Consider the following 16266-nt stretch of genomic DNA (forward strand, 5'->3'; position numbering starts at 1 on the left):
TTGGGAGGAAAAATAAATAAAAACAGAGGCTCAAATTGACCCAGGAGTTGCAAGCTACAGATGTACCCCTAGTTTTTTTTTTAAAAAAAGTGTTCTTGTTAAGGCAAAATCTTAGCTTCCCATGGTGTCCTAACACAAAAGCTTAAACGGATTGTTAAGATAAAATACAATATTTAGTGTCTTAATGTGAAGATCCTAAAGGGCTTAACCCAAAGGTGCTTTTTTCAAAAAGACTTTCTTTGTTTTTACTTGAAGACAATCAACAGAGTTGGAAGGGACCCTGGAGGTCATCTAGTCCAAACCGCTGCTCAGGCAGGAAACCCTATACCATGTCAGACAAATGGTTGTCCGGTTTCTTTTTAAAAGCCTCCAGTGACGAATGCAGAGAAACCAGACATCAAAAAAAGAAAGGAATTCTTATTTGAGATTATTTTTTCGGAGGGGCCTATTCACAACATTTTGAAAGAGCGATTATGTACATTTTTTTTCTCCCCCCCCCAAATAAAAAACACCGTACGCATTATTAAGAAAGGAGTGGTAGGGGAGGAATACTCAAACTGTTTTCTGCTAGATGGTTACGAAGTTTTGCTTTTACGGGGTGGTATCCAATGCTGGTTTCCTAGATGGGCAGGCGACAAGGGGAAATTCAAAGCACTGCGATGGTTTCTTTCTGGCTATTGGTCCTGAGGCATCTTCTTTGTGGGTTCTGAGTTCAGAGGTCTACTTGGAATTTAAAATATTTGTGGTCTTCCTGTTGACTGTCGTTTGGTTCTGAAATGAAGGAGGGAGGGAGGGAGAGAGAGAGAGAGAAAGAGAGAGAGAGGGAAGGAGAGGGAGTAAATAAAAGGGGGAGGGAGGGAGAGAGGGGAGGGAGAGGGAAGGAGAGAGAGAGGGGGAAAAACAGAGGAAGTGGGAGGGGAAAAGAGAGAGGGAGAGGGAGGGAGAGAAAGAGAGAGATGGTTACAAATCTGCATTTTATCCCTCCGGAGGAACCAATAACCAGGATCTCCTAACATCAAATCTCTCAAAGTAACGAACACAATTATGACGTCCCACCAAGATGTTGCTGATGCAAGAACTAAGAAACCATCTGGACTGCAGGCAGACATCACTCTCCACGCACGGACATGGTGGTGACATCCCTGAAGCCAGGCCAGCATCCTACAGCATTTGTTCGTCCCAGGAAGGACTCAAGAGTTTTAAAAAGGAGGAGGAGGAGGAGGAGGGAGGAGGAGGAGAAAGAGGAAGGAGGAGCAGGAGGAAGAAATAGGAGGAGGAAGAAGGAGGAGAGACCGAGCTGCCAAATCTGCACCCAGCCTTAAGCATTCAGCAGCCAGTGAATTTCCAAGGGATTTGTAGTAATTAGATGACAAAATGCTGGCAAATCTCAAGCTTGCCGAAGATGTTACTCAGGGGTCAAAGACTTGACACTCTGGGCTGGTAATTTGTAAGTGTCAATCACGCTCAGCCATCAGACAAACTGCTCAGCATTCTCAACAAATCCAGCCTCTTTGGCCTTTGGCCATCCTCCGGCTTCTTATCGCTGCAAGGCGTTGTGTCCGGGCTGCATGCAAATGCGGTTTCCGCCTCCTCACAAACCTGGTTCGTTCCCCAGGAACCGGCTCCCACCACACTCCCCCTGGCAGTCCAAGGCATTCAATTCCTGCCTAATTTCCTGAGCTACAGATAGTCCTCGACTTACAACCGTTAAAAATTATGAGGGTTGCAGCATCCCCGTGGTCACGTGATCAGAACTCAAGAGGCTTGGCAACTGGCATGTCTCTGTGACGGTTGCAGGGTCCCAGGGTCGCGTGACCCCCTTCTGTGACTTTCTGACAAGACAAGCTAGCCCCTGGGGAAGCCGGACCCACTTAACGACCGTGTGACTAACTTTTACGGCCGCAGGGCCTCACCTAACAGGTGCCCAGTCTCTTCTCCCTCTTAAAATAAATATCAAACCGAAGCTTTGCTTTTGGTTTTCCTCTTGAAAATTCTGCTCTTAAACAAATGTATTTATTTATTTATTTTAATTCCATTTATATCCCGCCCTTCTCCGAAGACTCAGGGCGGCTTACAAGTTAAGTCACTTAAGTCACTTAAATTAGCAAGAAATATGGGCAGTCCTCATCTTACGACCGCAATTGAGCTCAAAATTGGTGCTGCTAAGTGAGACATGTGAAATTGGTAACACGGTCGTTAAGTAGATCCGCTTGTCCCCCCCCCCCCCCGTGGATTTCGCTTGCCCGAAGGTCGCAAAGGGGGGGGGAAATCACATGATCACTGCGACCGTCATAAATGTGGGTCAGTTGTCAAGCACCTGAACGAAAATCAGGTGACCGTGGGGATGCTGCCAATGGTCGTTAAGTGTGGAAAAATGATCCTAAGTCACTTTTTTTTCAGTGCTAGGGTAACTTTGAAGGGTCACTAAATGAACGGTTGTAACTCGAGGACCTGCCTGGAATTGGGGATTTCTCCCGTTTTGGCTGTTCCTGGTCTATTGTGCTGGCTGCGCCCCCTGGTGGCCAAAGGAGCTACTAAAACGGAAGCAGAAATTTGGAACAGAAGCCCCAGGATCCGGTTCTGCACAAGGCCGTAACAAGTTGGAGCAGCCTAGAATGCAGCTGCGAACTGAGTTTGTCAGGATCCACAAGCAAAATGAAGACTTTTATGGAAGGGGGAGACCGGAGCAATCGGGGCTAGGAAGTAAAAAATCTCTGTTTCTGACCCCTGACCCCCCCCTCCCCCCACCTTAACCCTGCTTTAGTGACACAATCGGATCTTGAGTTTTAAGAATTCTGGCCGTGATTTTCCTTGTACGGGTTGACACCCCACTCCCACTCCCACCCACCCCCAACCCTCCACTTGCAACCATTTATTTAGTGAGCATTTTGAAGTTACGGCACTGAAAAAGGGGGGACTTGCAACAAGGTCCTCCCGCTTGGAAACTCACCCAGGAGAGAAGCAGCCTAGAACTAAGGAGAAGCTTCCTAACGGTGAGAGCAATCAATGGATGGGAATGGCTTGCCTTCAGAAGTTGTGGGGGCTCCATCGTTGGAGGCTTGCAAAAACAGACAAACAAAAAAAACTAGACAACCATTTGTTTGAAATGGTATAAGGCCTCCTGTTCAAGCAGGGGGTTGGACTAGAAGACCTCCAAGGTCCCTTCCAACTCTTGTTCTGTTCTATCCTATTCCATTCCATTCTATTCCATATTTTCTATTTTATTCTATTCTTCATTCCATTATTCTATTCTAATTCTATTCCATTCCAGATTTTCTATTCCATTCCATTCCATATTTTCTATTCTATTCTATTCTATTCTTCATTCCATTATTCTATTCTAATTCTATTCCATTCCATATTTTCTATTCTATTCTATTCCATTCCATATTTTCTATTCTATTCTATTCCATATTTTCTATTCTATTCTATATTTTCTATTCTATTCTTCATTCCATTATTCTATTCTATTCTATTCCATTCCATATTTTCTATTCTATTCCATTCCATATTTTCTATTCTATTCCATTCCATATTTTCTATTCTATTCTATTCTATTCTATTCTATTCTATTCTATTCTATTCTATTCTATTCTATTCTATTCTATTCTATTCTATTCCATTCCATTCTATATTCCATTCCATTCCATATTATATTCTATCCTATTCCACATTTTCTATTCTATTCTATTCTATTCTATTCTATTCTATTCTATTCTATTCTATTCTATTCTATTCTATTCTATTCTATTCTATTCTATTCTATTCTATTCTATTCTATTCCATTCCATTCTTCTACCAGAACATCTAGATTTTGCCCCAATCTTCGACCCCCGGCCTGAAGAGGTTAACCAAGGCGGCTCTGCCAACGGGAAGCCCCGACGGAAAGCTGCGAAGCTGCCAACCCTAACCCAGTTCTCCTCTCTTCTGTTCGTCTGCTAACGGAGCTGCCTATTATTTTGCTGGCACACGGACGCTGGTTTGCATATTTCGCCGATTCAGGTCACATCCCGTTCCCACGCAAGCCGTAGCCAGCGTCTGTTGATATTCTCGGTCCCTTGCCCAATTCCAGTTTGAGGTGAAAGCCTTCCTTATTAGCCAATTTGGATACCCATTTACTGTGAATTACTCAGCCTGATTATTATTCATGAATGGATAAATCTGAAATCTCAGCTCCCTGTTAGGCTGTTTCTCGTGTTTCCCCCCCCATCCTCTCTCCGGCTCCCGAAATGAATATATTTAAAGGAAAACAGAAGGCCGTGGACAACACCATCGCTCGGATGCTGATACCACAAACACACCAGTGGCTGAGAAAGGATGTCAGCCTGGCCGACAACGCTGTTTACCCCACGGGCGTGACGTGCCAAAAAGCGGCACCCAAACAGTCTGGCATCCCCTATGTTGGCAGCAAACAAACCAGGAGTTCCTTCATGTAATGCTGGGTTCGGAAGGGAGATGATCTTTTCTCCAGCTAGGCTGGGAAGCTGCTAATCCAATTAACACATCTTGGATTGCAATTCTTCCCTTCCTTTGTCCTTCTCCTCTGGAGGGAAAAGTCTGTCAAATCAATCGCCCGGAGAACTCTGCAGCAAATCCTTTCAGCTGACGCAGAGACCTGTGTAGCTTCCTGACTTATTTTCAACCCGACTGGAGCCGAGAAAAGAGTGGAAATCCTCGCAAATCTGGGATTCCCACCAGTCCTGGGTTGAGGACCGTTGGATGGCCACCTATCTCATCGCTGTGACTCAGTGCTGGGTGACACTTGCTGTTACAGAGTTAAAAAACAAAAGCACACAACCAAAAAAATCCCTCTCTCTCTCTCCCCCCACCCCGAATATTTAAAAACAATAAAACTATTAAAACAGAGTTCAAGTCTTAGCCCAACCTATTCCACAAGGTCTCTTGTTAGGGAGATAAAATGCAAATCTCCTTACATGGAAGAGGAGGAGGAGGAGGAGGAGGAGGAGGAGGAGGAGGAGGAGAGGAAGAGGGGCAGGAGAGGAAGAAGTAAAAGGGGAGGAGGGGGAGGAGCAGGAGGAAGAGGGGCAGAAGGAGGAGGAGTAGAAGGGGGAGGAAGAGCAGGAGGAGGAGGAGGGGGAGGAGGAAGGCTATGCAGTCCTTGGTGCTCTCGGAGCTTAAGTTGTTTTTTTGTGGACTCTCTTTCCTTCCTTCCCTCCCTCTCTCTCTCATGGGCTGTGAGAAGGACCGTGGGAGACTGAGCTGCAGCCTAGACAAGCGTCTGGATAGAGAAAACCTGAGTCTAGAGGAGCAATGGGCGTGGAGAAAGTATCTCAATAAAGGCGGCGTTATTATTTGCGGTTTGGGTTTCCTATCTGGACTACCTTCCGATAACTTCGCAGCAACGTGTACATCCTCACCAAGAGAGATTTCGGTAAACTAAGGCGTGGGAAGACCCTAGCCCCAAGCAAATTCTTTTCAATTACATGAGGGGAAGGTCTCCAAGGCCCTAAAGGGGTGGTGGGTGGTGGGAAAGAGGAAGTTCTAGGAAGAGAAGGCGTAAAAAAACAAAACAAAAAACCCAAGGGTTAAAATAATTTTCACAGAATTCAAAGATTTTTTAGGAAAGTCTCTGCTCCCTTCTCTTCTTCCCCCTGCCCACCCACCCCAGCTATCCCCTCCCCATTTCTCAACCCCTTGGTAACCCTGAACATCTGACTGGCAAGCATTTCACATTTCAATCCCAGCAGAACAAATTGAATTAGATGTTGAAACCCAAGCTGGGTCGTGTTTGCCAAAGCCTACTTCCTCTGCTCGCGCTAATCCTTTCCCGGATGCTGCAGAGCACACAAGCGTCTGCGGGGGTGAACTTGGCTTGCTGTGAAAAAAAAAACCATGGGGAGGGAGAGGGCTGGGGAGGGGACAACACCCAACTACAAGTAGCAGAGACATCCCAAACTCTTGTTGGCTGGCTTCTCGATGTCCTTTGAACTTGGTGGCTCTCCCCACAGGTATTTTGCTGCTAGATGTAGAAGAGCAGGCAAAACTGGAGGAGGTGGTGGTGGAATTAAACTTGCCATCAGCTTAGAATCCTTACATTGCCACAAACTGTGCAATTCTAACCCCTCTTGAATTCTGTTGACTCTTATCTGGCACTCATTCAGATTTGCACTTTAGTTGACTGGATTCTTGTGTATCCTCAACTTGCGTCCACAACTGAGCCCAAATTTCCGTTGCTAAGCGGAACCATTGTAAGTGAGCTTTGTCCCACTGTATGACCTTACTTGCCACGTTTGTTGAGTGAATCACTGCAGCTGTTAAATTAGCAACATGGTGGTTAAGTGAATCTGGCTGCCCCATTGACGTTGCTTGTCAGAAGGTCGCAAAAGAGGATCAGATGACCCCGGGACACTGTGACTGTCATCAATATGATTTAGTAGCCAAGTGTCTGGATTTTGATCACGTGATCACAGGGATGCTACAATGGTCATAAGCATGAAACACTTTCACAAGTGACTTTTTTTCAGCCCTGTTGTAACTTTGAACGGTCACTAAACTGTTGTAAGTCGAGGATGACCTGCAGACACTCAACTTACAACAATTTAGTGACCGTTTGAAGTTATCACGGCGCTGAAAAAGGCGACTTATTACTGTTTTTCACACTTACAACTGTTGCTGATCACCCTACCCACTTAGGGAAGGCGAGGTGGACTAACTGAAAGTCTTTCGTGTGAAAATTTCCAGATAACTTTTATGTAAGTTAATTATAGGTAAAGATTACAAAAACATTCCGGTGAGTTGCCGTATTCTTTTTTTGGAAGACTTTTTGGGTACGAGGACCAGAAAATGTAGAAACCTTGAAAGCCAGTGGTCCTCGCTTGCATGATCTGTTCTATATTAACAGCATCTTTGACACTGGTCTGAAACCAGAATAAAACGCGCTGAGCTGATTAACTGGAGATACAATGCAGCACGTTTGAACAATGACATCTAGTGGAATCCACAGTGATGTCACATCCATCAGAATGCAATTGTGTAGATGATGTAAATTGTGTGATTGGTTTCCTCTTCTCTCTCCCCCCCCTCCCCCCAAATTCATTTGAAGGACACCAGACTAGAAAAGGCTTAGTTATATTATTCTGAAGGGGGGAATCTTCACATTTTTTTTAAAAAAAAAGTACAATGAGAATATAATGAATCCCACTGAATTAGGTCCAGTTTGCCAACAATATCCAGTCACACAGTTGAAAGTGCTTGAAAACAGCTCTACTCATTTTTTAACAGCTGTTTTCAAGAGCTTTAGTTTATAAGGGCTGGCATCCTTATTTATCTGGACTTAATTAAGCAACTGAAATCAGGGGGGGAGGAAAAAGTGTAACTCTCAATGGATTGGTCCCTGAAACTTAATCAAAACCTAAATTTAATCTCAGTCTCACCAGGGATTTGAGACTATGATCTGGGTTGGAAACACAAAAGCATGGAGAATTTTAAATACCCTGTAAACTGCCCTGAGTCCTTCAGGAAAGGGCGGTATATAAATTTAATAAAATTAAAATTAAATTAAATTTGCTTTCTTCTTTTTTTTGAGATCAACCGATTTAATCTCTTTGTGCTTAGACAAGGTCTTCTCCCACCTGATGTTCCAGAGGTGTGGATGCGCTGATGATGTTACCTAGTTGGGTAATGAAACATCTGCAAGAAAGCCACCAAGCTCAGAGAGCACCAAGGATCCGTCATTTCAACCTTGAGCTACAAATGTTCTCCTGTATTGGTCCCAAGCGAGGGATCCACCTTCACGGCTTTCAGCAGTGGCGTTTGAGCCACCACAAAAGGACCTCTGGTTGCTATCATCCCGGCTTCAAAATCCCAAAATCCTACCACCGACAGTAAATATCCTAAGACTTGGCCACGAATCTTTATGCTTCAACCCCCCTCTTCTCAATCCACTATTTGAAGGCTGGGAGGGCTGCAAAATTTGACTGTACTTTTCTTCTCTCTTGCCTCTTACAGACTCTGAAAGATTTGTGTTATTCCCAAATCCTGAAGGATTTAAGGGAAGGCTTGGTCATTCTAACCCTCCACTTTCTGCTTTTCTTCTCTTAATCTCTGACTTTCCCGGGGAGTTGGAGGGGGGCGGGGTCTTCATCCTACAGGCACCTGTGCTGGAATTTAACACTTGCTTTAGATAGGATTAACTGCTAACTACCCTCTTTTATTCTCCACTCCATTCATGCTGATAATGGACCCCGAGGCTCCAGGAAAGGATGGTCTTGCAGAGGGATAAATGAATAACACTGGACCTGGTACTTATTGCAGAAACACTGTTATAGTGGAGGAGGAGGAGGAGGAGGAGGAGGAGGAGGAGGAGGAGGAGGAGGAGGAGGAGGAGGAGCAGAAGAAGAGGAGGAGGAGCAGAAGGAGAAGAAGAGGAGGAGGAGGAGGAGAAGAAGAAGAGGAGGAGGAGCAGAAGGAGAAGAAGAGGAGGAGGAGGAGGAGAAGAAGAAGAGGAGGAGGAGGAGGAGAAGGAGAAGAAGAGGAGGAGGAGGAGGAGAAGGAGAAGAAGAGGAGGAGGAGGAGAAGAAGAGGAGGAGGAGGAGGAGGAGGAGCAGAAGAAGAGGAGGAGGAGCAGAAGGAGAAGAAGAGGAGGAGGAGGAGGAGAAGAAGAAGAGGAGGAGGAGGAGGAAGAGGAGAAGGAGAAGAAGAGGAGGAGGAGGAGGAGAAGGAGAAGAAGAGGAGGAGGAGGAGAAGAAGAAGAGGAGGAGAAGAAGGAGGAGGAGGAGGAGAAGAAGAAGAGGAGGAGCAGAAGGAGAAGAAGAGGAGGAGGAGGAGGAGGAGAAGAAGAGGAGGAGGAGGAGGAGGAGGAAGAGGAGAAGGAGAAGAAGAGGAGGAGGAGGAGGAGGAGAAGAAGAAGAGGAGGAGGAGGAGGAAGAGGAGGAGAAGGAGAAGAGGAGGAGGAGAAGAAGAAGGAGGAGGAGGAGGAGGAGGAGAAGAAGAAGAGGAGGAGGAGCAGAAGGAGAAGAAGAGGAGGAGGAGGAGGAGAAGAAGAAGAGGAGGAGGAGGAAGAAGAGGAGGAGAAGGAGAAGAAGAAGAGGAGGAGGAGGAGGAAGAGGAGGAGAAGGAGAAGAAGAAGAGGAGGAGGAAGAGGAAGAGGAGGAGAAGAAGAAGATGAGGAGGAGGAGGAGGAGGACACGACGACTATCACAGCTATCTGTAAGGAAGTCAACTGGGTTAATGAGGATCGAGTGAAGACTGCAGTCAATTCTTTAGAAACAGAGAACTTAACATACCTTTCAGTTTTGAAGTGAGGATTCTAGTTATTCTCCTCATGGTCTTCTTCATCATCTGCTAGCTTCTCCAACATCTCTTCCAAAATGGCTGTCCGCCGTTTCTTGACAGGGGGATCTGGGTAATATGAAGGGATACTCTTGAGTGGAAAAGGCAGGGTAACCATTCCATTCCATTCCATTCCATTCCATTCCATTCCATTCTAATTCTATTCTAATTCTATTCTAATTCTATTCTATTCTATTCTATTCTATTCTATTCTATTCTATTCTATTCTATTCTATTCTATTCTATTCTATTCTACAATCATTCTATTCTATTCTATTCTATTCTATTCTATTCTATTCTATTCTATTCTATTCTATTCTATTCTATTCTATTCTATTCTATTCTATTCTATTCTATTCTATTCTATTTCTATTCCATTCCACTCTACTCTACTCTAATTCCATTCCATTCTCCCGCCTTGCCATTAATCTCATAAGCCGATCTACATCTGTTCCTTTTCCATACATTTTATACAGGTAATCCTTGACTTGCAACGTTTTACTCACCGACCGTTCGAAGTTACGACGACACTGGAAAAATGACTTTGGGCCGTTTTTCACACTTGTAAGCCTTGGAGCAGCAGGCCTCAGGGTCACATAATCAAAACTCAGACGCCTGGCAACCGGCAGCTATTTCTTATGATGGTTGCCACATCCTGAGGTTCTGTGACCCCCCTCCCTGCGTTTTCCCTTCTTTTCAGAAAGCAGCTTGCTCTCTCCGTGTGGAGAACAGCTGTTCAAATCCCAATCTTCCCCATCAAATCGCCCCGTCTCCGACAAACAAATAAATGTACTTTTTTTTTTCCCAGGACTCGGGGAAAAGGGTGTAAAATAAACAGGCAGATCAAGCTGCCGCCTTTTCTCCCAGCGTTACAGCTGCTTCCCGAGATAAACAGCAAATAAATGTCAGGGGGGGGAAAAAAAACATCAATATAAGGGAAATTAATCTGACAAGAGCCGGATTTCCCCCCATCCCGCCCCCACCCACCCCGAACTCACCTTCCCAAAATCTTTTAGTTTTTTTTTTCCTTTTCCCCATTCCCAACCAAACGGTCCTGCATTTTGGGAGTCCAGCCTGCGCCCCCCCACCCACCCACACAAACACCAATGATTTTATTTTTCAATTAATTCCTTGTCAGAAAGCCAAGATGGTGGCGCTTGTGCTCCTATGTTTTTAACGATTGTCGAGGGAGACAGAAAGGGGGGGGGAGAAATAAGGGGAGGGGGAGTTTGGAGGGGGTGGAAAGAGCCAGGAACACTCTTAATCTCTCCCCCCCCAATTTCCACATATAGCTTCATCAGTGAGGTTAAGAGTCAGAACTTTGGAGCGAGAAGGGGCCATATTGTTGGGAGAAGGTTGAGTTCAGGAGACTGTGGTTGCACTTTCTTTTTAATATTCAAAGAATAATCTCTAGGTTTTCTCTTCTTTATTTGTATGAATTATTTTTATAAACTACCCAAGATGGTGAACATATCCAACGCACATTCCTCCTGCTATTTCCTCCCTCCTATATGAGGTGGGCTGGGCTGAGAGGAAGGGGGGGGGACTGGCCCAAGGTCACCCAGTTGGCTTTCATGCCTGAAGCAGAACTAGAATTCATTGTCTCCTGGTGATTGGTCCAAAGTCACCCAACTGGCTTTCATGCCTAAGGCAGGACTAGAACTCACCGTCTCCTGGTGATTGGTCCAAAGTCACCCAGCTGGCTTCTATGACTAAGGCGGGACTAAGAACTCACGGTCTCCTGGTGATTGGCCCAAAGTCACCCAGTTGGCTTTCATGCCTAAGGTGGAACTAGAACTCAGTCTCCTGGTGATTGGTCCAAAGTCACCCAACTGGCTTTCATGCCTAAGGAAGGACTAGAACTCACAGTCTCCTGGTGATTGGTCCAAAGTCACCCAGCTGGCTTCTATGACTAAGGCGGGACTAAGAACTCACGGTCTCCTGGTGATTGGTCCAAAGTCACCCAGCTGGCTTCTATGACTAAGGCGGGACTAAGAACTCACGGTCTCCTGGTGATTGGCCCAAAGTCACCCAGCTGGCTTCTATGACTAAGGCGGGACGAAGAACTCACGGTCTCCTGGTGATTGGCCCAAAGTCACCCAGTTGGCTTTCATGCCTAAGGTGGAACTAGAACTCACAGTCTCCTGGTGATTGGCCCAAAGTTCTCAGCTGGTTTTCAGGCCTCAGGTGGAACTAGAACTCACTGTCTCCTGGTGGTGCCCAAAGTCACCCAGCTGGCTGTCATCCTTAAGGCAGGACTAGAACTCCCAGTCTCCTAGTGATTGGCACTTAGTCAGCCAGCCAACTTTCCGGCCTGAGGCAGGACTGGAATGGTCCAGGAGGAAAAGGGGAAATTCTCCTCCTCCTTCGTGTTCCTGATCTGATCCATCTCGTGCCCTCAAAGGCCGCAGAAAGTCCTCTCTATGGATGGATCTCCTCCGAGGCTGACCAGCTGATACAGCTACCCCTCCTCGACCCTCCTGCAACTTTTAGCTTAGATCAACAAAAGAATTTTGCTCAGATTCGTTGAAGGGGAGGGCGGGGGGGGCGGGGAGGAGAGAAAGCGTTGATTGCTTTTCTTGTAGCTTTTTGCACTTTCTCTAAACCTGGCTTCGTTTTCTTTTTTTCTGAGCAATTACTGGAGCCAGAAAGAGCAAGGGTAGGGTAGGGATATAAAAAAAAAAGGGGGGGGGAGAAAGCTGACACATTCGTTTGGTCCCAGAAGTGAAGGCTTCAAAAATCCAATAATGTACTGCTAAGCAATGGGTGGCTCAGTGGGTTAGGACGCTGAGCTTGTCGATCCGAAGGTCGGCAGTTTGGCGGGTCGAATCCCGAGTGCCACGTAGCAGAGTGAGCGCCTGTTACGCGTCCCAGCTTCTGCCAACCTAGCAGTTCGAAAGCACGTAAAAATGCAAGTAGAAAAATAGGGACCACTCCGGTGGGAAGGTAACAGCGTTCCGTGCGCCTTTGGCGTCTAGTCATGCCGGCCACATGACCACGGAGACGTCCTCGGAGAAGCGCTGGCTCTTCGGCTTTGAAACGGAGATGAGCACCGGCTCCTAGAGTCGGAAACGACTAGCACGCATGTGCGGGGGAACCTTTACCTTTACCTTTAAAACAAAATTAGACAAGGCAGGGGTTGGGCGCAGTTCCCCTAATGCACCAGCCAGCCTTGGCCGGATTCGGAGTCAGAAAAGGCGCCGGTAGAATATTGCTAATTTCATTTAGGAATATGGTACAGTCCTCTATCGCTAATCCTTGAGTTACGACGCTTCAGCCAAGCACTAACAGGTGGACAGAATCAAGATCGCGTGAAGGGTTAAGCACCACTTCATAATGCCTCGCTAAGACCTTGTTAAGCAAGACAGTTGTTAAAATCAGTCTCGCCCCATTTTACGACCTTTCTCGCCACACGTGTCAAGTCAAGTTGTTCGGTTAGCAACACGGTTGTTAAGGGGAGGGATCCGGCTTCCCCCGTTGACTTCGCTGGTCAGACGGTCGCAGAAGGGGGAAATCACCTGACCTCAGGAGACCGCAACCGTCGTCAACACGAGTCAGTTGCCGAGCGTCTGAGCTTGGATCGTGGGGAGGCTGGGCCAGCCGTAAATGTGAAAAATGGTCGTTAAGTCACTTTATTTTTCCAGTGCTGTTGTAACTCTGAATGGTCACTGAAAGAAACTGTGGAAAGCCACTGCATTCGCCAAGCTAGATGCAAAATTCGTATGCATTTTATAGCGTTGGATGTTATTTGGTAGGTAGGCCTATCTTTTTGTTACAATTGCACGTTGTGTCTGAAACTGCAGCAAACAGGCCTTGATCACGCCGAGGTTTCATTTCGTACCGTACAGGAGCGCTTGGTATCTTTGAAGAACACACAGGAAATTATAAAAATGTTGGGTTTCTAGAGAAGATCCCGGCTTTGCTCACATGTCGTAGCTCGCCTCCACTGCCTCGTTGCTTGACTTTCATTATTTATTGGGTTTATATAGTCGCCCACCTCACATACGTGACTCTAGGTGGCTTAGAATAAAGTAGATGAAGCCGATAAAACGCAAGAGTATAAAAATAAAAACAAGAGAGCAGCCCGAACGTTACTCTATTCTTGCTATAGCAATTTTTCGTTCATTAGATTCTCGGGGCACAGCACACGCTAACCGAATTGGATGGGGGAGAAAAGAGGAATGTTGGAAAGATATTAGGTGTGTGTGTGTGTGTGTGTGTGTGTGTGTGTGTGATACAATACACTGGCAGAAGCTAAGATCGAGTTGCGTTTAGTGTGTTTTACAAACTCACCCGCTGGGCAAATCATGTCCTAGCACAGGGGTGTCAAACTCAATTTTATTGAGGGCCGCATCAGCATTGCGGTTGCCCTCAAGGGGCTGGGTGGGTGTGGCCAGGGTGGGCGTGGCCTACTGGGTGGGTGTGGCTAAAGTGCGTATGGCCTACTGGGTGGGCGTGGCCAGCTCTACATCGTTGGCATCAAGGGTGCCTAGGGGGGCCTGGGCAGGAGTGGGACAGATCTGGGGGTCTCTGGCAGAAGGAGGGTCTCTGGGCCAGGGCCAAGGCAGTGGGGGCCGTTCCCTCACTGTTTCCAGGATGGCTTCGCGGGCCGCATGAAACCACTTCGCGGGCCGGATCCGGCCCCCGGGCCTTGTGTTTGACATGTCTGTCCTAGCACGACGCCATAAGATGGTTTGCTGGGGGTTTGGTATGCCATGCAAACATAGAAAGCTTGCTTCCTTTCTTTGGGTTTAACAGAAGACCAGAGTTGGAAGGGATCTTGGAGGTCTTCTAGTCCACCTCCCCTAGACTCCTCCTCCTCCTCCTCCTCCTCCTCATTTCCCTTCCAGCACTTATGATGTTCCCTAGACAGGTAATGAAACGTCTGCAAGAAAATAACCAAGCTCAGAGAGCACCAAGGAGCCCATAGTCTTCCTCCTCCTCCTCCTCCTCCTCCTCCTCCTCCTCCTCCTCCTCTCCACAAAGCACATTGACTCCCTTCTAGCACTGATGATGCTCCCTAGTTGGGTTATGAAACGTCTGCAAGAAAACCACCAAGCTCAGAGAGCACCAAGGAGCCCATAGTCTTCCTCCTCCTCCTCCTCCTCCTCCTCCTCCATTCCACAAACTCACATTAATCTCTCCTGGCCAACCCAACTGACATCCTTTCCACGTCGGTGTGTAAGAGACCCCGGGCTCCTCCTCCTCGTTACCCCTCCCGTTACCCTCCCGAGGTTTCTATTTGCAAGGCTGGCTCTGCCTCCGAGTTGGCTCCCCCCACCCCGGGCTCCCCCCCCATCCTGGTGGGAGAATTCTCCTCCTGTCAGTTTAATTCTTTGATCGATGGGGAAGAGCAGGAAGACGCAAGCCAGCGCAGCTGGCCTCTCGCGTTACCCCTGGCAGGAGATCCCCGGCCCTGCTGCTGACGGCTGAGTGAAATGTTTGCGGAGCGCGCGGAAGACAAGTCAATAGTAATTTAGCGGGATTGGGAGCAGGTCCCTCCACCGCACGCCTCGCGGCTCCCGGGAGGCAGAAGTGCATGCAGGATTATTACCGACTCGCTCGGAAATATTTCCAAAACAATCCTCCAAGAAGCGTGTGGGAGGGGGGGAGGGGGGGAAGAGAGAGGGGTGGGGGTGGGAAAGGAAGCAAAAAGATGGAGCTTTCAAAAGCTGTTGGCTCAAATGCCCCGCCTGGATCCATCTGGAAGTTTCTCGCAAGAGCTCTTTGGAGAAGATGTTCAACAGAAGAACAGAGTTGGAAGGGACTCTGGAGGTCATCTAGTCCAACCTTCTCTTAGGCTGACCTCCTCTTCTTCGAGGGGCTGCCCTAAAGAAGAGGTGCTCGGGCTATTTGCTTGCCAGAAGGCAAGAGAAGAAACGATGGGATGGAAGCTTACCAAGGAGATAAGGTAGAACTAAGGAGAAATTTCCGGACGGGGAGAACAATTAACCAGTGGAACGGCTTGCCACCAGAAGTTGCGGGTGCTCCATCCCTAAAGGCTTGCAAAAAACAGATTGGACGGGCACTTGACTGGGGATGGTCTAGGGTCTCTTGCTTGTGCTTGGGTTGGACTAGAGGACCTCCAAGTTCCCGGCTCTGTTATTCGGTTTAACCCTCTATTTGAGCATGAACAACATGAGAGTATTGTGGTCAACGCAACCAGAAGGCGTTGCCAGAGGCCACAGAGTTGATCACCTTGGAGGGATCTTGGGAGGTTCTTACATGCTCTCGGGATCCTGCGGCCCTGGTCTTGCCGAGCTGCATTCAGCCGGGCTGCACAAAAAGGTGGATTGGGAGAGATCCTCGTTGAAGGAGATTTGATTTAATTTCCTCCTCCAATTGACGGGCTTAATTGAATCGGAAAGCCAAATCAAACAGGCAAATTGAATCAGAAGATTCTCTCAAAAGATTCAGGCGCCCAGCTCTCTTTTCCCCTTGTGGTCCTTCAGAAATGCAGCCTGAACAGGACCCAGGTTTTTTTCCCCCCTCGCCCCGTCCCCCCCCCAAAAAAAAACACAAATTAAGACTTCAGTTAGGAACTGGCCCCATTCACACCAGTCATGTATTCTCCCTTCTGCATCAGAACAGAATTAATGGAGTCATTATCATCATCATCATCATTATATTATTATTGCTATTATTATTATTATTATTATTATTATTATTATTCGACAATTCGCAAGGGAAAAACAAAATTCAGCTTCCTGGGTGGGGCAGGACCGAGGTTTGAAATAATTCCTTATTTTATATTAACTCATTTGAATAAGGGGAGTAGAGGGGTGGGGTGGGGTGCTGTGGAGGTCCTGGGGTAATAATCCAGAAAGCACTGAGATATTCCAGATTCTGTCGGGATATATATAAGTCTCTTGGGCTAATTAAAAAAAAAATTCTAGCAAACTGAGACAGTTGCCACCAGTCCTTTTGTTGGAGTGGACTTCAACTCCCAGAATTCCTGAGCCAGCCACGCTGAGG

The 16266-nt window shown here is 47.1% G+C and overlaps 1 protein-coding gene across 6 annotated transcripts in view; it reads right to left on the bottom strand.

Annotated features, from left to right (window-relative positions):
• RBM19 (RNA binding motif protein 19) overlaps nucleotides 1–16266 on the bottom strand; it is an 81175-nt gene that overhangs the window by 22495 nt on the left and 42414 nt on the right. For 4 of the 6 annotated variants that reach the window (XR_014493771.1, XR_014493772.1, XR_014493773.1 and 1 more), the window contains exons 24-25: nucleotides 9246–9360; nucleotides 559–771 (exon numbers count right to left, since the gene is read on the bottom strand). Coding sequence is in view for 2 of the 6 variants with exons in the window: in XM_083373524.1 (XP_083229650.1) it covers nucleotides 9269–9360 (92 nt within the window). In the remaining 4 variants the exon portion in view is untranslated. Of the gene's footprint in view, nucleotides 1–410; nucleotides 772–7569; nucleotides 7631–9245; nucleotides 9361–16266 lie in introns of those variants that run through there. The other 2 variants (XM_083373524.1, XM_083373525.1) reach the window with 2 other exon arrangements.

Source organism: Vipera ursinii, assembly GCF_947247035.1.
Source record: "Vipera ursinii genome assembly, chromosome: 14".
In the NCBI taxonomy this organism is placed as follows: Eukaryota; Metazoa; Chordata; class Lepidosauria; order Squamata; family Viperidae; genus Vipera; species Vipera ursinii.